The sequence below is a fragment of the Synchiropus splendidus genome, chromosome 1 (assembly GCF_027744825.2).
Source record: "Synchiropus splendidus isolate RoL2022-P1 chromosome 1, RoL_Sspl_1.0, whole genome shotgun sequence".
Lineage (NCBI taxonomy): Eukaryota > Metazoa > Chordata > Actinopteri > Syngnathiformes > Callionymidae > Synchiropus > Synchiropus splendidus.
In genome coordinates, this window is record NC_071334.1 from 19,244,289 (window position 1) to 19,263,930 (window position 19,642).

The following is a 19,642-nucleotide window of genomic DNA, read 5'->3' on the forward strand; positions in this document are numbered from 1 at the left end:
ATATACAAACATTCATGCCACATATTTCCACTGAAGTCAGTATAACAACATGGATTGTGTTATAAAGGACTTAAAACCTTCTTTCCTTCAGCTTGAGCAGTGCCCAGAGAAAGTCCCAACAGTGTCATCACCTGGAAATAAATACCACTGAAGACTGGTCATCTTTTGAGACGTGTAAACATGTGACCTTTCTAAACCTGAGGGGGCGTCCAAAACCCATCTGGTCCAGAGTTAAGCCGTATCCAACAGCGAGTTCCCCGTCAGCCCATGTGAAATGGTATCATTTCTCGTGTGCCGCCTGTCTGGTGCCATCTGCTGGATATTGAATACACATATGAGGAGGAGGATGACCACCACCACGTCATCCAGGACCCCCAGCAGACCGCTGAAGGACGGATCTGTCTCCAGGGGGCTTGCAGAGGTTACAACGGTCTCCAGCGAAGGAGAGGAGATAGACAAGACGGTGCCCACGAAGCAGAGAGCAACTCTAAATAGAAACATCCACACAAGGCCTCCCATGGTCCCCAAACCACGGACCAGCAGCTGCAGCAGGAGAGGGGCGTCACACAGGTAGTCTGTTACCTGGAAGTCAGCAGAGCAGGAAATCAATCTATAAATGCCATACGTTTAACTCGCCATTGTTATTCATTCCACAGTGAAAAGCGACCCAAGTACTCAACCATCAACTCCCATAAAGCACTACAGCAGTTCTGTTAATGTTAAAAGAGCCAACTATGTGTTCCTAAAGAATGATTCCACGACTCGGGAGACGACGAGTCAAATATGTTGCGCATGGAGCCTGACTGCAAGGAAACACTCACCTGTCGCGGTGCGCCAGAATAACGTTTGTTGTACTTTGTTATTTCCCATAATACCTCCTTGGAACGCAGGTCAGAGCGAGTGTCTTCGAAAAGATGCTGCAACACACGGACCTGCAGGGACACACGGGTAACACACTAAGCAGAAAGCCTTTGACTTTGTCATTGTGACCTGTTGACACCGAGTGTCCTTGTTGACTTGTGTTCTAATCTCAATGGAAGCAGTACCTTCTGTCTGCAGAGAGGACAGCTGACGGCGTCCAACCATGAGCCATGTCTCCAGCAGGCCATCAAACACGGAGCTGCGGAGTCGTTTGATAACGTCAGTTAAATCGACTTTATTTGTTGCTTGGCACCATAAATGCAGATCTCTCTGTTGTTCCATGTTGAACTGATGTCTTGGTGTTACATTAATGATTGATGGGGAAGCAGGTCAGTGGGACAGTTAGAGAAGAAACAGCACTTAAGAGCCATAGCGTCCCCTCAATTTGCACTCTAGAGACCACACACACACAGTTGCACGTCATTTCATTCAGCAACGCTGAAGCCATCTGTGCTGAATGGTAGATTGATGGCTCTAAACTAAATACAATGAGTGAAATTACAAGTCATCTAACAAGCGCCTTCTTTACTTAGAAGAATGACGTGTTATGTTTGTTAAGGTGTCACATTTTATGCAACACTTCTATAACAAATGGTATATAAACAACAGCTTGGTGAGTGGAGGAACCATGGCAACGGTTAATAATTGGTGGGAACAGATGTCACACAACGCAGACGACAATCTCTGACGTAGAAAACCGAATGAAAAACAGTGCTCAGCTGTAATGCAAGAGTCAATGTGAGTCAATGTGTTTCCATGGATGAGTGTGTTTGGGTGTATTTGTGATCGTACCACAGAATAGATGACCACAGTTGGTCTGGACTGGAAAGGTGACCGTCTGGAGGCAAACTGGGCACGACCCGTCTTGTGAGCACACTGATCCCTGGCAATAAAAATAAAACATCAGTTGTTTGGATGTTGTATGTGCGGTATGCCACGTTACTATATGATTGTGCCAACGCTGAAATATTTGTTTGGTTTCTATCCATAAAGCTGCTCCAAAAAAAGCTCTCACCGTGCAGCCGCCTTTAAAAGCCATGGCTGTCGCCTCTGCTGGCTGACAAGGAACTGGGATGACCCTCGAGCCTCAGGGATGACACGCTCAGTTCTGCAATGTGAGACCAGACTTTGATTTTCAATAATGCATATCTGTGGCTGTTAAGTGGGACGGCACTCAGCACTTTTGCTTCTGATTGATTCTGAACTCTCTCACGGTTTAAAAGCAGCTACTTCACTTTTGCCATAAAGGACTGGATTCACTGATCTCACCAACATGTTGAAGTATAGAGTTCAACAGGGAGATGCATATGGTTGTATAGCGTGTCATATGATAATAGATGGAGAACAAATGCTTCTTAATCATGGCACGGCAATGTTTCTGAACCACATGAAATATACAAGAATATAATTCATCCATGGCACAGACTTACCTGGGCTAAGATCTGCTGTGGTTTGGCATCGTTCAATGAAAGCCACACACCGTCTCCAAGAAGGAAATGAAGTGCAACTGAGCCGCATCACTGTACTAACTAAATTGGAGTGGTCAGTTAATGATCAACCAGAGTCTCTAACATCAGCTGCTCTGGATCCCCTCCACCAGAATCAATAGGTTGTCGCTTTATCCAGCGTCAGACAAAAAGGATTCCAACCTCACAATAGAATGTTTGTTGTATTCCATTTCCAATAGCTCTACAGTCAGAAGAGAACCATCCTGTGATGAGTCGGAGTAGGTTGGGTCTGACTCAACACTGACTCAGCCATCAGAACTGCTTCTCGTGAGTCTGTTCATACTATACCTGCCCTATCAGGAAGTGTTGTACAGCCACCATAAATGATTCACACAGGAAAAAAACAAAGGAAAACCGTTTGAAATGAGGTCAAGGTCAAATTTGTAACTGTGGGTCTCATGACGCTGGTGGTGATGACTTACTGTATATCTTGGCTGCACAGCCAGAGGCACTCCCGGGCCGCTCTGCAGGCCTGCTGGGGCTCAGGTCATCTAAAAATAGTCGCAGTGAGGGTCGGATCTCACAGAGGCAGATAGCAAAGGGCAGACCTCTGCTCTGGACTGTTACACACCACATGAGTAAAGTCCACTTTCAAGGCACAATTACAAAGCTTACAAATAACCCAGGCATACATCTTACCATCAAGCTTTTAGAAGCATGTGATTTACAAGATCTGACTGGAGTGACCACAACTATTCACGCAATGAGCAGATAACATGCAGTTTTGCGGCCAATTATTAACCTTTTATATCCTTGGTGCGTCGCCAAGACTGCATTGGTTATCAAGGAAGATCACAAGATGTCAACCATTTCCTGGAGTCAAAAGCCAGAACCAGCCCCTGAACATGTTGACTACAGTTGATTTAGATCACCTTTACTTACATTCTTCAGTAATTCAAGGCTGTTTTTATAGCGATGGCCTTTCGATTATACACAGGTCAAGTTGCTGCGGTCTGGGTAAAATAGCACAGGAAATAGGCGGAGTGAAAACACACGATTTAATAGCAATAAAATACAAGAATTAGCTCATCTCAGCCAAATAACTGCACAATTTTAATGAAAAGACACGGTCAAGTGTCAGATTGAACCTTGAACAAAAATAGATTTATTTTATTTATTTATATATTTATTTATTATTATTGTTATTATTTTATTTCTTTAATAGATTTACCTAGTTTTTAATATTTGCCCAGCTCTTGACATCCATGTGTTTGGGGACGAACCGGAACCGGTGCAGCATGTATGTAAAAAGAATGCAGATATGCACAAAAAGTAATTTCAAAAGCTCTATATCCTGATCCTCAGTTATCTGGTTCACAATGCAACAAGAGATTTGAATACGGTTGTCACACTCAAACCTTCTTCAGATCCTGATGTGACTGAATTTTGTCAGATCAAAAACTTCGACCTCCCCAATTCATGCGAATCTCGTGAAATAAACATAACTTATCAGCATGAAAATATCGATTCAAGTTACCCGGTAATAAAATAACAATTTTCAGAAAACGTTCGAGTCAAGCCCGTGATTGGCTGTAATAAGTTAAAGTAGCCGTCCATCTTTCTAAATCTCAAAGCCGATTGGTTCTAATTTCCATCCCCCTCCCTGACAGTATAAGCGCACGACAGCAATGCACGACGCGTTTACGTTATATTGTCAGTGAAGCTTGTTGAAGTCTCCGTCAAGATACGTAGACTACGTAAAAGTATTACCTTCTACCTGCAGGTGAGGTCGAATGCGAGAGAGAGAAGCGGAAGCGCCGACAGGTGGATAGGACAGTTCACCTCTGTTTTATACATGGACGAAAGCAAAACGCAGTTGGTTGACAGCCTGATAATATGGGTAGGTTTGCGACACACGGAGCTGTCAGTGACTTCATACGTATATTAGCGTTAGCGCCTGTTTATTCTAGTGGCTGTAGATTAGCACGAGTGCTAATGTATCAGTGACAACGCAACGAACGCTTCATGTTCGGGCAACACTCTCTGATTTCCAGCATCAATCCAATTAACCTGCAGCTATTTGCACAGAGAATCTGCTGTCAGTGTTATGTAACCCGAGAGTCACCAAATATAATACTGCTGGTGTTGAGTTCTGCTACAACTTCGAGTGTAGCGTCAGTATTTATGAAGGATGTGGCTCACCTGAGATGTCGAAGTTCATTTCAGTAAAACGGTTCTGTTGTGTACTGGACAGTAAATGGCGGTTAAATTGCTTTTAAATGAGCCACAAACTAAGTTCACTCTTAATACTTTGGCCCAAGACCTGCCACTAGTTCTCTGCACTCTGAAATCCTAATTGTTTGTACTACTCTATTAAATGAGATAAAACGTTTGTCTTGGTGCTATTATCTATTCCAAACAAAGAATAAAGACTTGCATCTCTGTTTCTGGATAGCTGCAGACCTTCAACACCACAGCACCCTGCAGAACGGCAGAAGATCTGACCACTGGAGCAGCAATATCAGAGGCATTACATCAAATGTAAGTGAACAGACCAGGATGAACAAAAAAATCGTTGGTTTCATGTCATGTGGCTGAAAAAGCGATAGATTGACTACTTAGCTTTACTTTTCCACAACAAATATGCGTCATTGAGTCCTCATGAATTGTATCTTCTATTCCATAAGGTATTAATTTGGTGTTTAATATATACTAGCCTAATGCATACTTTAATATGTTTTTGTAACAGTCCAATAGTCACTGGGTGGATGAGGTGCATTTTCTCCAGATATAATCATTTGAATATATTTTCACAATTCTCTCACACTGACATTTTTAAAATGGTTTGTCTTTGGCTTTAACGATTATACTTGGATACAAAAGATGATGACGATACAAAACATTCTTTACGTGTTTATATTTCTAATCTTTTAATCAAGTTATTGGTTTACCATCATTTACTCTTCTTTTCTCGTTAAACATCTCTCACTGGGTTAATCTTTTAGAGCGTGTTCTCTGTTCTCATCCGCTTTGTTTATTGTATGTCACGTGTGATAACATTTGGCTCAAAATGTTGTTTAAAAAAACAGACCTAGATACCAGTTTAACATCCCCTTTGCATTTCATAGACCTGTCCAGGACATATACTGTACTGCAGTCGCTGTAGAAATAATGCAGTTAGAATTCTAAAGTTTACTTGTATTTGTTTCTGTGTGTGATGCAGAGACCCAGCCTGGTTCAGTGATGCCTGGTGCAGTCGCATCAAGACTGATGTGGAGGACAACAGGAGACTGAAGGTAGAAATCTGAACGACCTCCTGCATCTCCCAGTATTGTTCCCTGATATGCACTGGATTCACTGTGCGTGCGCTGAATCATGTGTGCTATGATCCTTGACTGTGACCTCCTGCCTCTTCTGCACCTGCAGCTCCCTGCACCCAGACTGAATTGTATCCACAAATGTATCTCCAAACCTGTCTGCTTTGCTTTATTTCCCGCACTGATGAGATAGAAACCATGCATGCTGCTTCTTCTCCTCCTGTGGTAGTGTATATGTTCTTTAACCCATTTACTGCCCCCTCCCCTCCCCACTTGTATACAACCTGTTCCTAAATGTTTTTCTTTCATTGAAGATGAATAACCTGAAAAAGATTCTTCAGTTTGTGGTGGACTATTATCATGAGGTGGGTCATAGGGAGTATTTGCTTTGTATTTCCTCATTGTAGCAGCAAGTGTTTGTTCCTCCCTCCTGGGCATTGTGTTGCTGTGTGAACGGGAGTCTCTGGGGATGTTGTAGAAGAAAGCAGGACATTTGAGTCTAAAGCAAAAAAAAAAGAGAACAAACATTGAACGAACATTGATCACCAAGCCTTTAACACATTAATGTTTTGATAGCTTCTCTGGAGGAATTATGTATTGCACCTTCATTTTTTACATCACATTAATACTAAGTATATTCACGCATTTATGTTGTTGGTTCTTGTGTTTATCCCAAACTGACACTTCTCCTCCATGGAGAGTATTGTTAAGATGTCTGTCCGCACACAGGAAACAACCTGATGTTGCTTGTTTGTTCCTACAGGTGTTGGGTCAGGACATCTCTGACTTCTTACTGCCTGATGTGGCCTTGGTGGCGGAGCACGCAGCTGCTGATGATCTTGGCAGGCTGCTGCAGCTGGTACTGGGCTGTGCTGTTAAATGTGAGCGCAAACAAGGTAAATTTTAGTGCTTAAGACACATTTTATTACTTCTTTTGCATTACTATTCAGAAGATTCATCATTTTGTTTAGTACTTCATGCTCATATTGTACTTTACTTACTGTTTCTACTCCCGATCCAGTTTCTAAACTGTATGCTGCTTCATGGATATGTTTGAGCACGTGGCTTGTTAGCACGGGCCACTCCGCTGAAAATCCTCCCCTGAGTACCCAAATTAATTAGGTCTCATGCTACAGATGTCACCCTGAGCAGATGACTTGAGTTTGACTGCAGCCTATGTAGACAACCAATGTACAGCGATCATATTTTAGAAGGTCAGTCATAGCATGAGGCTTGTACAAAACCTTTCGGTGTTCAGCCTCTCATGTGGTGCTTCAATAAGTCGATGACAAATGGCCAGGAAGTCCAATTTTTTTTTTTTAGTAACTGGCTTTGTTTGATGTTTTTCAGAGTACATTCAGATCATCATGACTTTGGAAGAGTCTGTGCAACATGTTGTCATGACGGCCATCCAAGAGGTGAGAGCTCGTATATCTCCTACATCAATCGTCCACTGTGCTGTTGCTGTCTACCACAACCCTGTACAGCTATCTTTGCTTGGACCGTTCCACTGTTTAGATTCGACCTTGAAAAGGCTTTTGTTCTTATGGTGACAAAGGTTCATCTTTATGGTGACATAAAATGAAACATTCCCAAGTTCCTCTATGAAATCCAACATCCAGCAGCAGGATTCCGTTTCCATGCAAAGTATTGTCTCAGCTGTCATTCTCAAGAAATCGTAGGACTATAATGCAGTAGGTGGCTGAAGATGGTAAAATGTGTATGAATAATGTGTTTTTTTTCCTTTCCAGCTTTTAAGCAAAGAAACCATGACCCCATTTGGAGCAGAACTTTCTGGAGACCTGGAGCAGCAGGTCCGAGCAGGTTTTTTTATTTTTTATTTTTATGAAGTATCAAAAAATGTAACATCACCTCCTCAAGCATCTTGTCTGAGAATATATTTGCAAGTAAACAAAAAAAGATCTGCTCAAACAAATATAAAATAGAATTCATCTATAGTCTGTTTGTCAAGGGAGGATATTCCATTGTTGCTTATTGAAAAAGAGATTTTGTTTTTGACTGGAGACACAGTCAGGAACAGATCAAGCTAATATGTACGGCCTTTTTGCCAATAGTGGTAGTTGTGGATATGTAACTATAGAACAATGGTCTACAGCGTGAAAACAGCTACTATTATAGGACAGTTTTATATTTGTAAAGTCTTATATATATATATATATATATATATATATATATATATATCAATTCCAGAGGTCAATTGATGGCCCCTTTAGATTTTGGATTTTGCTGTGTATTTCTTAGTGGCATAATCTTTTTGGATCACTTAAGTGGATTCATTATAAATACAACTTGATGGGCGGAATTCTGTGGGACAAAGAATTGTGGATAAAGTTGCAATGAAACAAACAAGTTGACTGTTGCCTCAGGTGCTAATGAGCAAATTTCCCTGTTCTTTTTTTCTACCCAATTACATTTTTATCCATCTCACCGAAAGTTCTTTCCTTCAGCTGAAAAAAGCCTTGGAGGACTTCGCTGAGCTTTTGTCAGAGAAAGACGCATTGGCTCAGCGCTGTGAAGAACTGGACTTGCAGGTGAACTCAGACACAAACACAAGCAAACTGTCCAAACTGTGGTGATGGCCTATTGTCTGGAGCTGCTGTCGCAGAAGGCCTGTGGTCCAACAGTCTGGCTGCTTGTTGAGTCCAGTGCAGAAACCAGCTCATGTAGACTCCAGCACAGCGGTCATTTACAGTAGCACTCATAATCACTGTGTACTACTGGACTCTCGACAGATTGATTTGTTGTGTCCGTCGTTTCTTACCCATCTATCTTCACGGGAAGGTGAGTCGAACATGTCTGAAGGTTCAGTGCTACTAAACACCTAACCAGCTGCTATAATTCTGCTAACACATGTTCAGCAAGGATGTTATCCGTAACTTGGGGTGTCTAACTCTTAACTGTGTTCGTACGTTGGTTTCAAAATAACACATCAAACAGCATCAAGTTCTTGGACTGGAATTGACTCGACTTTGATTCATGGTTGTAGACATGCATGCATTCGTGTTTCAGTCACATAGTGATGAGAAAAATGATATATAGTATTTTTTGGCTTCACGTTGAACGTTAAAGTGTGTGTAGCTGACCTGGTCGCTGTGCAGCCTCTTGGGCTGTTTTTGATTCCATAAAGGAAGGAGTGGAAGACGGCTATAACAAAAGTGCAGCTGTGTTGCTTTGCATGAAATAATTCAAGAAACTGTGGCGGAATCTTTCTGCTGTTTTGATCTGTGTGAGCATGTGGTAAGCTATTTCTCCTCTTTCATGGACAGGTTGCTGTACTTCAGGAGGAGCGGAACAGTTTGCTGGCTGAGAATGATGTTCTGACTGACCGAGCCAATCAGCTGGACACATTTGATGACCCCAGCACCTTGTCGGGGAGGAAGCATAGCATGTTGCAGCAGCAGCTGGAGACCCTGCAGGAAGAAAGCTTCAGGTCGCAGTTCAATTTCACTTCTTACTTTAATGCCTCATTTTCCCTTTGTGCTACAAACCAGCCTGTTCAACCTTTGGCCCTGTACAACAAGCAAGCAAGCAAGCATGAACCGAAGTCAATATTTCAAGTGAAATGTATGGATATTCTGGGTCAAAGATGGTGCAGCACACCACAAATATTGTTGAAAAAATTGTAACATCTTCAGTTGCTGCACACTAGTGGGTTCTTTGTTCTATGATTTTATTCACTATGGATATTATTCTTAATATCTATGCCACTGTTTGAAATACTATTCTCAGCGTATAGAAAAAGCCTGAACTGTTCTTCCCTCTGAAGGCTGGAGGCTGCCAAGGACGACTACAGGATCCATTGTGAGGAGTTGGAGAAACAGCTCATCGAGCTTCAGCACCGCAACGATGAGCTAACCAGCCTAGCAGAAGAGTCGAGAGCACTCAAAGACGAACTGGATGTTCTGAGGTTTGTGTTCGATGCTGAGACAAATTGAAAACAGAGCCAGACATTGTTATACAGTGTCATAGTTTCTAAAAATGTATCCTCGCGTGTTTATGCTGTATTTATATGTGGACTTCAAATAACCTATTCATATTTTTTTTTTCATTGCAACCCCCTGTATGCCCCAAAGATGGGTTAAAAACGTGGATATTTTTCTTTTTTTGCTCCAGGAACTGCTCTGATCGTGTGGTGATCTTGGAGGCATCAGTGGAAACGTACAAGCGCAAGCTGGAGAATCTGGGCGACCTTAAGAGGCAGATGAAGCTGATGGAGGAGAATAACGTGACATACATGCAGAACACCGTTAGCCTGGAGGAGGAGCTGCGCAAGGCCAACGCTGCACGCGCACAGCTGGAGACGTACAAGAGACAGGTCGCTTACTGTTGCAAGTTATTTGTCACTGTCCTGGATCAAGCCAAAGTTGACTAGTTTCTTCACCCATTAGGTCCAGGAGCTGCACAAGAAGTTGTCTGATGAGACCAGAAGAGCTGACAACTCTGCCTTTGAGATGAGGAAGCTGGAGGAGAAGCATGATACTGTGTTGAAGGAGAAAGAGGTAAGCAGACATTGAACATTGCAGGAGGACCTGCTTAACAAAATGCACTTCCTAAATAATGCTCTCCGGTTCAAGAGGATCATCATTGAGAGGGACTCGCTTAAAGAGATCAACGAGGAGCTACACTGCACTCTGGCTCAGGAAGACCAGCTCTCCAAACCAGGTGAGCTACATGCAGAAACATCTGAAAGAAATAACACTGACCAGCTTGGTGACTATTGGTGTCGACTCCTTGCAGGGATGCTTCCTACTAGCAGCTCCAGCCATGACAACCTTGCTGCTGAACTTATACCGATAGAACATAGGTAACATTTTTCATCCTGTGTTTGTCTGCTGAACGTTGAATTTAGCAAGTAAGCATGAGGTTTTGTGCTCATACTTGAGCAAACTTAATAGATAGGCTTATATCTGTTGAACAGATGGGCTGTGATTCACTGCATTTATCTTGTGCTACAAGATGATCCTCCCACCGTCCTCTCACCAGTGTGTCTATTCAATTGGGTGGTTAAATCTTCCAGGGAGAAGTTCATCAGACTGCAGCATGAAAACAAGATGCTGAGAGTGCAGCAGGAAGAATATGAGACGGGTAGAGTCGCAGCTCTGCAGATGCAATTGGAGGAAGCGCACAAGACACACAGCGAGCAGGACACAGAGATCAGGTCAGACTTAAGACACTGCCTCCTTCCCTTTGTGTTTACGTGGCTTTTGATTTGAAGCGCATTTTTCTTGTCTCGCACATTCGCTACAGGTTGAACCGAGAGCGCATCAGTGAATTGCAGCAGCAGGTTGAAGATCTCCAGAAGGCTTTGCAAAGTCAGGCTGCTAAACCTGATGATGTGAGTGCCAGCACACATTGGCAGAGAGGGAGCTAATCTCATTGTAGACATGCTGTTGTTCAAGGTCGAATGTTTGAATCAGTGCTTATGTGACGCCAACGTTTGAGATGCATAAAACAGTCTCTTCTTATTTTCAGTCCAACCTGAAGCGGAAACTTGATGCTCATATGTGAGTGTCATTGCGCGGTGTTGTAACATACTTTAGAGCCGGGTTTGTCCACCAGAGGGCGCTAAAGGTTCACTCTCACCCTCCTCAGGGTTCAGCTGAATGAGGCTCAGGATGAAATCATGAAGAAGAAAGAGCTGTTGGAGGACCTGCAGCCAGACAACACTCAGACTTGTAGGTAGCCTTACACAGCAGCAGTGTAGATGTTCAGGGTGCAAATAAGTTTGTGTTTGCAGCACTGAAGGTAGAGGAGCTGATGGCGGCACTGAAGAAGAAAGATGACGACATGCGGGCGATGGAGGAACGGTATAAAATGTACCTGGAGAAAGCTCGCACCGTAAGTCTCAACAGTCAGAACGAATGAAACACACGTATGATTTTGTAATTGAGCTTTACTCCTGCGCTCGCAGGTGATTCGGGCGCTAGACCCTAAACTAAACCCTGCCACAGCTGAAATCCAGGCCCTCAGAAATCAGCTGACTGAGCGGGACAAGACCATTACCAACCTGGAGGTAGTTCTTCAAGCCTATTGAAAAATAAATGGTTATTCTCTGAGCTAAAAGACACATGTGTTGTGATGGTTAGCGTCAGTGTGAGCAGGCCCGACTCAGAGAGCAAGAGGAGAAGATGATTGTCACTGCGTGGTATAACAAGGTAAGAGTCCGATTGGTGCTGGGAAACTGGGGGTCTTTAAACTGGACCTGAAGAATCTGTCTGGTTAGAAACAATGAGAGGTGTTTGTAGTTTAAAATAACATATCCAGGTACTGTTTGAACCAGTCCAGTTTAGCCCTCCATAATGGTCCATTTCATGTGTTCATTGTCTGCAGAGAAGAACTGTTTTTCTGTTTCAGAGTTTGACGTTCCAGAAGTTGGCGATGGAGTCGAGACTCACCGGCAGGGCCGGGGCACTGCTGTCACCTGGTCAGTCCTTTCTGTCCCAGCAACGGCAAGTCTCCAACGCCCCACGTCGGACGCTCTCTATGACAACCCCCGCTGCCACTAAATAGATCCTTCATGTGCAGACCATTTCCACAAGTGACCTTAGAGGCTCTCCAGTCTTGGTTCCAACTGATCATTCATGGATCAAACACAACTTTGAGGACAGTAAATTGATCAGACGCGTCTGTGTCTTTGACTGTGCAGACTGCCTTGTTTGCTCCTGTAGTCTGGACTGAAAACGGGACATGTTGGTCCTTGTGAGTATAAAGGTAACGGCATCTGGTGCTGGACACCACCTTCCTGAAAGATTCAACAGCCCTGTCTTTGTGAATGGCAGTGATCGACTGGGTCCTTTATACTTGCCTCTTCACCCCCGAGATCAGACTTAAGCATTTTTTGTACACTTACTTTTAAAATGACTATAAGAATGTAGGAGAGAAATTTCCATTGTTAATGTGATCTTTACCAGCAGCTTATCAAGAATGTGAAATCCAGGCAATCAAATAGGATTTTGAGTTACTGTATCAATATTGTATGACACATGGGTTGAACACAGTTGTTTTTATAAAATCACTTTTGTCGAATTCAAATAATCTTTCAGCTTTAATGATTGTGTTGTAGTTTGGACTGTGGTTTATACTAAAATGGTTTAGATAATTGTCACCGTTCCATTTAGACCTCAAGGTTTTTTGTAAAATAGATCAGACAAGCTGATGTTGTTCGAAATGTAAAATGTATAATTTGTCTTAATAAAATGAATTGTGTTTTCTAGTTCAACGAATGCCATAGTCTTAGGGCAATCAACTATGTACGTATGCGAATAAATAACAAGAAATTGGAGTGTGGTGTTTAAAGGTTTTTTTTTAGTTTAGTTTTTTAGTTTGTGCTGCAAGAAATGGTTACTTTGTTCTGGGTTTGATATCAGGGTTGAGTGAAGAATTCAATGGTCTGTGTAATGATGTCGTGCTCCTGAACAAACCATTTTAGTTCGCTCATAGCCTTTACATTTCAAGTTGGAAGCTCAAGAAGATAATAGGTGGCATTTATTAGATAGAAAATAGATCATTTTTCCGAACCACTGTTGTTCTAAAATACAATACATATAGTATTGCTTTATTACTGTTTATGTAGTACCAAGGATTATTGTGGTGCAAGTCCTGCTTTCCTCCTCATGGAGGAAATGTTGGAGGGCAATGAAGCCCTTAAACATTTTGTTGTGAGGTCCAGGCAAGTGCTACTTGACCCCACATGGATTCTACAGTAGATATTTTGAAACATCCTGTGTGTGTGTGGTCGCTGTACTCCCAGTGCTTCCCAACAGTCGGCAGATGGTGCTAGATAGTGCATGGACAAGACAGTTGCGTGTTCAGAATTCTCTTTGAATTGCTGTTTCTGCCTGAAGTTTCATTTTCTTGAAATTATTATTAACTCATTTCAGCATTGACTTAGGAAGTAACAAACTTCACCTTTGCATTGTAATGAAATGATTAAGTTCAGAGGTGACCATTATCTGCAACTGCCTATCTATCAGTGGCAAAGGTGTATTCAGGGAATTCTGGGAACAAGCTACACACCTTGAAAGATCACTCATGAATTACAGCTTTGTCTTTCCCCCTGGAACTTTGTACAGATCTTTGAAGCACTGCTTTGATGCAAAATGAGTCGTGTGAAAAGAAATCGAGGCGCGTGTTTGTGAGGAATAAGTCATGAGACCAGAGTGAAGTGAGACCTCACATTGACCAGTGTGTCATATTGGAGTTTGGATCTGACACCAAAGGTCGCAGTGTTTAATAATATAACAAAAATATCATTCAGTCTTCCCCAGTTACGACACTCAGCATACTCAATTTACCACTCAGTCACTCTCTAAATGTTTTTCCGTTCATTGTTCAAAGTTCTGACACCAGATGTTTCTTCATTGACTGCATGCGCAGTTGAGTCAGTAATCTCACAGAAGTTGCAGTGTTGCATCCAAACTTTGTAGATGCTCTTTTCCCAGTTACAGGAATGTTGTCAGGAGAATGACCCAGCAGGGAGGCAAACCTCCCTTTGACCACCAACAGTGGCAGCCTGACATTGTTGAGCCCTTTTGTTGGAACTGGCTCCACTCTCCCCGTGTGTGGTGCGCAGATGAGGAGGTGTCAGGAGAGACATGGATGTTTGGACCTGGCTGGACCAAACCAGTGCTACCAGTGGGCGAGTGCGTGAACCACAACAGAAAGAATTGGGAACTGGCTTTAATGCATGGCAAAACATCTTCAACAAGCAAACTGTAGCTTGTGAAGCACAGCAGGCGTGAGACCTGATGAAATCTTCTGTTACGGACTGCAGTGGACCCCGCAGAGGTGTGATGCAATCTTTCCCCTGTTTATGTTCCGCCAGGGTCTCTGGCTGAGGCAGGGTGTTTTTCACTGGAGGAGAAACATGACTCTACAATGGGGCGACTGAAAACAGACTGATGTCATTCACTGTGTTTCGTCCTGGGTCGGGGCTCATGATCACTGACAATGGAGAAGTTCAAGTGAGCACGAAAAGGTACCATCTTAACGTTACATCACATCTGAGCCGACCCAGATTACATTGGCTTTTTTCCTCCCACAAAGCAAATACAGTTTGTGAGACAGTTTTGATGCAAGGCTTGTTTCCATTGGTCCTTGGGTGATGATGCCAGCCCTCTCTGGCTGTTCCTCTAGCAATGTTCCGCACCAATGATGTCACTTCTTCCTTTCCAGGGCGGGACCCCTCATTCTCTGACCATCCACACACAATCCTACTATGCAGCCTAAAATCTGCATTGTAGATTTTGCTTATCAACAGATAATGATTATATATTAATATATAATATACAATAATATAGATATATATTCAATACTGTAGAAGCTGAATAACTAAAATACACAACAAAATACCTAAACCTTACAGAAACATCTGCTTTTGTTCCTGCTTTTGCAACTATCATGTGATGAAGTAGGCTCAGTCTGTTTTGTTTGTGCAAAGAGGGAATAGGTGCTATTACACGCTCACAAGGGATTTTAGCTGTTAATAGTATCAATGTAGCAGTGTCACTTTCAATGTGGCTCCAATAAACACAGTCATCGAGTGCTGGCATAAATCTTGAAGGGGAATGGTGAGCGTGTAGCTCCAACGATGCCATCAGTTCTCAACTGCATTCCATCCAGTGTTGAAAACGTAAACTTCTGCAACAAGCTGATGAGGAACAAGAAGAGCTCCATTCTGGCTAAACCTTCCCCCAGACACACACGCCTACCTGGGAGCAAAATCACAGCGTTTTCATCACAACTTTGCCATTTGTCAGAAACAAAAAAATATTAAGTTTACCTGCAGAGAAAGGTAGAAACGCCTCCCTCCTCACAAAGTTGCCATCAGCGTCAAGAAAATGTCCTGGGTTGAAGGTGTGTGGCGTCTCCCACTCGCTCTTGTCAAAGAGCACAGACGTCAAGTTCGGTATCACTGATGTCCCCTGCATTTGGATTCATGAGAACTAGTTGTTTAATTTGTTCACTGCACCCGTCTCACATTGTTGATCAAGAGATTATCAGTGCGGGTGGAGTGGCCCCTAACAAGTCATTTATGTTTTTCAAGTCGCATCAGGGGTGTTGTGACTTCTGCAGGGGAAATGACTTCACTTTCAGGAAATTTCAGAAAACTTTCTAGGAATCTAGAGCCAGTTAAAATGCCTTAAATCTCTTCACTCAAGACAAACTGCTGAAGGGATAAAAGAATGATGTAAAGCTAAAGCTAAACTAAAAACCTCCAGTCTGAGGCTTCCGACCCTGTTTGTCCATCCGTGGAGTGGCCCCAAACATTTGAGTAACCGCTGAAAAAAATAAAAGAAAGCTGTCTCACTTTGGGTATGAAGAAGCCGCCAAGCGTGGTGTCTCTTGTGGTCATTCTGGGCCCATTGAGGGGAACAATGTTTCCCATTCTCTGGATCTCATGGATGACGGCATCAGTAAAAGGCATGTTGGGTTTATCAGCCATCCTGGGCAGTCGAGTTCGTCCAATAACCGCGTCTATCTCTGCCTGAACTTTTCCTGCGAGGAGACAATTTTAAGTTAGTGGATTATTACGAAGCACAGCAACATCAAGCCACCCACCCTGGATACTTGGGTCGTTGATCAGGTAGATGAGACCCCACTGCAGGGTCTTTGAAGTAGTTTCACTGCCAGCTAGGAACAGGTCCAGGCAGCACATGACCAGATTCTCCACATCAAAGCCCAGTTCCGTGTTTTTATTGTCCTTTGATGAAAGAGAAACACATGCTGACTATAACACCAGGCTTCGCTCCTTGATGTGTTTATGTGTCGTACTTTCTCCTCAATAAGAAAAGCATCAATGTAGTCTCGTGGTTTGCTGGGGTCCAAGTCCAGCTGATGCCTCAGTATTTCATCGCGGATAGATGCCTCCAAAGACTTGGAGTTTGTGAAGATTTCATTGTGAGGACCGGGGAGATGTTTCACCAGAGCTGGGAACGCATTATAGAGCTGTGTTGGACAAGATACTTATTTTTATTAAAAGGCTACAGGCTGGAAATTTGTCTCTATACATTAAAAAGTGAAGTCACGCCCATCTACTTCCGCCTCATGGGTTAACAAACCATATGAACAGAGTCAATGGAGAGATGAAAGCTATGTTCTGATCTGGCTTACATTTGATGTGAATTTGAAAGGAACATTCTAATGCCATGAGAGCACTGTTTTTATTGACTGGCAGCAAAAGTTACTTTGGGTATTGCGTGGTGTAGTAGCGAACTACTGTGCTTGTCGCAGGCTCTCACTCGATAGTCGGCCGAGAGAGAGTCAGCAGGCGGAACAAGCGCTGCATGGTAACGGTGTGTGTTTAACAATGTCAGCTACAATATGTGTGATCCACGGCATGAGGCACAGTGGACTTTCATCTCCCCATAGACTTCCATTCTTTTTTCTTCTGATCTTAGGTCCCATGGACAGAGACTTTGGCTCTCTATCGGAGATGAGCACAAAGCGGAGCCCATGTTGTTTAGGCTGTGTTGACTCACCAGGGCCCATGTGGATCCCTCCAGATACGCCATTTCTGTCAAATTAGTCAGCATGTTCTGGAATTTATGCTCCTTGTATTCAAAGCGCTTCCCAAACACAATCTGGCTGATGATGTTTGCCACAGCGTTGTTGAAAAGTGGCACGGGGTCAAATAGTTGACCTGAGAAAGATTGAAATAGAGTGTTCATCCTGGGCTTCCGTTACTCAAGTTTTCTATGTTTTTCCGAACCATTTTCCCTCTCAATGGCCTCCAGCAGGTGTCGACTCTCCTCACAAATCCGTTGCTCCATGGAGCTCCTTGCCAAGCCAAAAGTGCGCAGCGTTGCCATGGCGAACCGTCGCTGTCTCCTCCACACTTTTCCGTTACTGAAGAAAAGTCCAGCTAGAAAGACAAGTCAACGAGAAGTCGGCCAGAGGGAAGGAAAACAAGTCATTTATGTTTTTCAAGTCGCATCAGTGGTGTTGTGACTTCTGCAGGGGAAATGACTTCACTTTCAGGAAATTTCAGAAAACTTTCTAGGAATCTTGAACCAGTTAAAATGCCTTAAATCTCTTCACTCAAGACAAACTGCTGTAAGGATAAAAGAATGATGTAAAGCCTGATGTTGACATGGAGTTGTTTGTGCCGGACACACCTCCAGTCTGAGGCTTCCGATCCTGTTTGTCCATCGACACCCCACTGCACACAGCATCACAACTGCATAAGTACAATACTGTGATACCGGTCCATAACAAAAATATTTAAAATAATCAGGGTTGCCTCAGATACTTAAAAAAAGTAATCCGACTACCGATTACTCACTCAAAAAGTAACTTAATTACTTTACTGATTACTTGAATCTAAAAGTAAGTTAGACTACAAGTTACTTACTACAGCTCTCATTGCCTAATCAATATCTTTTATGTCAATTTTGAGGTTGGGTTCTTGGGGGTCCAGTGTTTTCCATGTTTGGGCTCATTCACAATCTCAGTTACATGAATGTACGGTCAGTGTTTTGCTTTGACACCCACTGGAGCGAAAATCACGCACAAAAAAGCAACATGTATAAAGAACAAAACAAAGTTATATATTGTCATTTATACGATAAAAATGTAGGGAATGCCCCATTATTTTTAACTACTAAGTAACTACGACTACTACGTACTAAGTAATGCGTGACTGAAAATAATTAGGAAAGGCACCTCCAAATCGGATGCTCATTTAAGTTGATGTCTTCAAAATTTGGGTTTTTCTTTAATGACTTTGAGGGGGTAATTCTCCACGTTTATTTAGTGAGAACATTTGGAAAGAGAGGTGGAACTAGGCCGAGTAAGACCCATGGTGAGGGGGGCATATCAGATGATACAAAATTGAAAATGAACTTTGTGAAGCCGAACCAAGCGTTGAAGTGGGGGCTCTCATGACCAAATTCATTTTAGACCAACTGTCCATGTTATTTGGACTGTGGAGGCACTTTGGTTTGTTGCTGAGTTACCTGAGTTTCCAGAGTAAATTCGAGTCACCACCGGTGTGTTTGGACGGTCTGCAAAGTTGTCAGCCTGCGTTACCAGGGCTTCCTTGACCATCTTCCATCCAGATACAAAGACTGTTTTGTCTCGCCCCAGACGCATGCAGAACACATTCCCATACAGCTCAGCGAGCTGTGAATGCAGAGCAGAGAATAATGCACTGCTGTTGTCTCCTGTCTCACAAGCATGACAATGGACCCTGTTACGACATGCTAGCTCTACCATCACCTTATATCAGTTTTGCATCATTACTGCGTCAGATAACTCTTCAACATTCTTCCCATCCAAAACTATTTTATAGCGACATGAGAGATTAGCTTGCGCAAGTTAGTCGAGACTCGGACGCGGCTCTTGTCCACTCACCTTGGTCAGGTAAATGTGAGGCTGCTTGTGATCAATGCTGAAGACGTTTCCTAAAAGGGGGAGGGCTGGTGGTCCTGGAGGAAAGTTGGGTGGATCCTTTTGTTTTATGTACCACAACATGCAAATAAGTGACACGGATAGAAAAATCAATATCCTGATGTCGATCTCCAAAAACAAAATGCGTATCCACATTTTGATGCGTGAAGGACGAGGACAGCTAGAGAGTGAAGACTCGTGGCCTCATCCAGTCAGAGAGCAAGCCTCTCATGCTGACTCATCGCTAGCTATATAGAGTGATCCTTGTGTCTGACGATTACATAGAGCACCTCCTCGTGACAATGTCATTATTTCTCTAAACCTGCTTAAACACTGAGGTAAACATGAGCACATTTTAGCACATTGACAAGATATAAGTCAAAGTAAGTAAAGTAGCGCAAATATCCTGCGCCACAAGAGGCTTTTGTGTTGAATGTTAACTAATATTGTCCATTGTGGTGATGACTTTCTGAAGGATTCCAGTCTCACAAACATTCTGCATGTGACCTTTGTTAAAACTGGTCACAGTAAGACGATTAGGAAGCA

The 19,642-nt window shown here is 42.9% G+C and overlaps 3 protein-coding genes across 7 annotated transcripts; 1 reads left to right on the forward strand and 2 right to left on the reverse strand.

The window, feature by feature from the left end:
- Positions 1 to 231: 231 nt before the first annotated feature.
- Positions 232 to 2,398, reverse strand: si:dkey-183n20.15 (RING-HC_RNF170 domain-containing protein). Its single transcript, XM_053860062.1, has 6 exons — positions 2,352 to 2,398; positions 1,937 to 2,029; positions 1,714 to 1,804; positions 1,047 to 1,120; positions 822 to 932; positions 232 to 582 (listed from the first exon to the last, which is right to left on the reverse strand). Exons 2-6 carry the CDS (start codon positions 1,958 to 1,960, stop codon positions 232 to 234), a joined length of 651 nt encoding a protein of 216 aa, XP_053716037.1. The 5' UTR covers positions 1,961 to 2,029; positions 2,352 to 2,398.
- A 1,747-nt stretch (positions 2,399 to 4,145) lies between these two features.
- hook1 (hook microtubule-tethering protein 1) lies at positions 4,146 to 12,972 on the forward strand. Of its 4 annotated transcripts, none has more exons than XR_008415673.1 (22): positions 4,146 to 4,269; positions 4,825 to 4,910; positions 5,593 to 5,665; positions 6,001 to 6,051; positions 6,450 to 6,582; positions 7,037 to 7,104; positions 7,438 to 7,500; positions 8,155 to 8,238; positions 8,974 to 9,137; positions 9,474 to 9,614; positions 9,821 to 10,022; positions 10,096 to 10,206; positions 10,282 to 10,369; positions 10,445 to 10,511; positions 10,725 to 10,865; positions 10,955 to 11,042; positions 11,180 to 11,211; positions 11,300 to 11,382; positions 11,445 to 11,545; positions 11,619 to 11,720; positions 11,794 to 11,971; positions 12,062 to 12,185. XR_008415673.1 is itself a non-coding variant. In XM_053872842.1 (22 exons), exons 1-22 carry the CDS (start codon positions 4,225 to 4,227, stop codon positions 12,215 to 12,217), a joined length of 2,148 nt encoding a protein of 715 aa, XP_053728817.1. In that variant the 5' UTR covers positions 4,146 to 4,224; the 3' UTR covers positions 12,218 to 12,972. The 4 variants fall into 4 exon arrangements, 3 of the variants coding, with proteins under 3 accessions (XP_053728817.1, XP_053728808.1, XP_053728832.1); XM_053872842.1 differs by having other exon boundaries at positions 11,794 to 11,862; positions 12,062 to 12,972; XM_053872857.1 differs by lacking the exon at positions 4,146 to 4,269 and adding an exon at positions 5,796 to 5,911 and having other exon boundaries at positions 4,864 to 4,910; positions 11,794 to 11,862; positions 12,062 to 12,972.
- A 1,212-nt stretch (positions 12,973 to 14,184) lies between these two features.
- Positions 14,185 to 19,291, reverse strand: LOC128769286 (cytochrome P450 2J2-like). Of its 2 annotated transcripts, none has more exons than XM_053883003.1 (9): positions 19,061 to 19,291; positions 18,664 to 18,829; positions 17,418 to 17,570; positions 17,188 to 17,348; positions 16,481 to 16,654; positions 16,268 to 16,409; positions 16,017 to 16,204; positions 15,489 to 15,585; positions 14,185 to 15,417 (listed from the first exon to the last, which is right to left on the reverse strand). In XM_053883003.1, exons 1-9 carry the CDS (start codon positions 19,250 to 19,252, stop codon positions 15,242 to 15,244), a joined length of 1,449 nt encoding a protein of 482 aa, XP_053738978.1. In that variant the 5' UTR covers positions 19,253 to 19,291; the 3' UTR covers positions 14,185 to 15,241. The 2 variants fall into 2 exon arrangements, with proteins under 2 accessions (XP_053738978.1, XP_053738887.1); XM_053882912.1 differs by having other exon boundaries at positions 14,187 to 15,417; positions 15,489 to 15,630.
- Between the last annotated feature and the right edge of the window lie 351 nt (positions 19,292 to 19,642).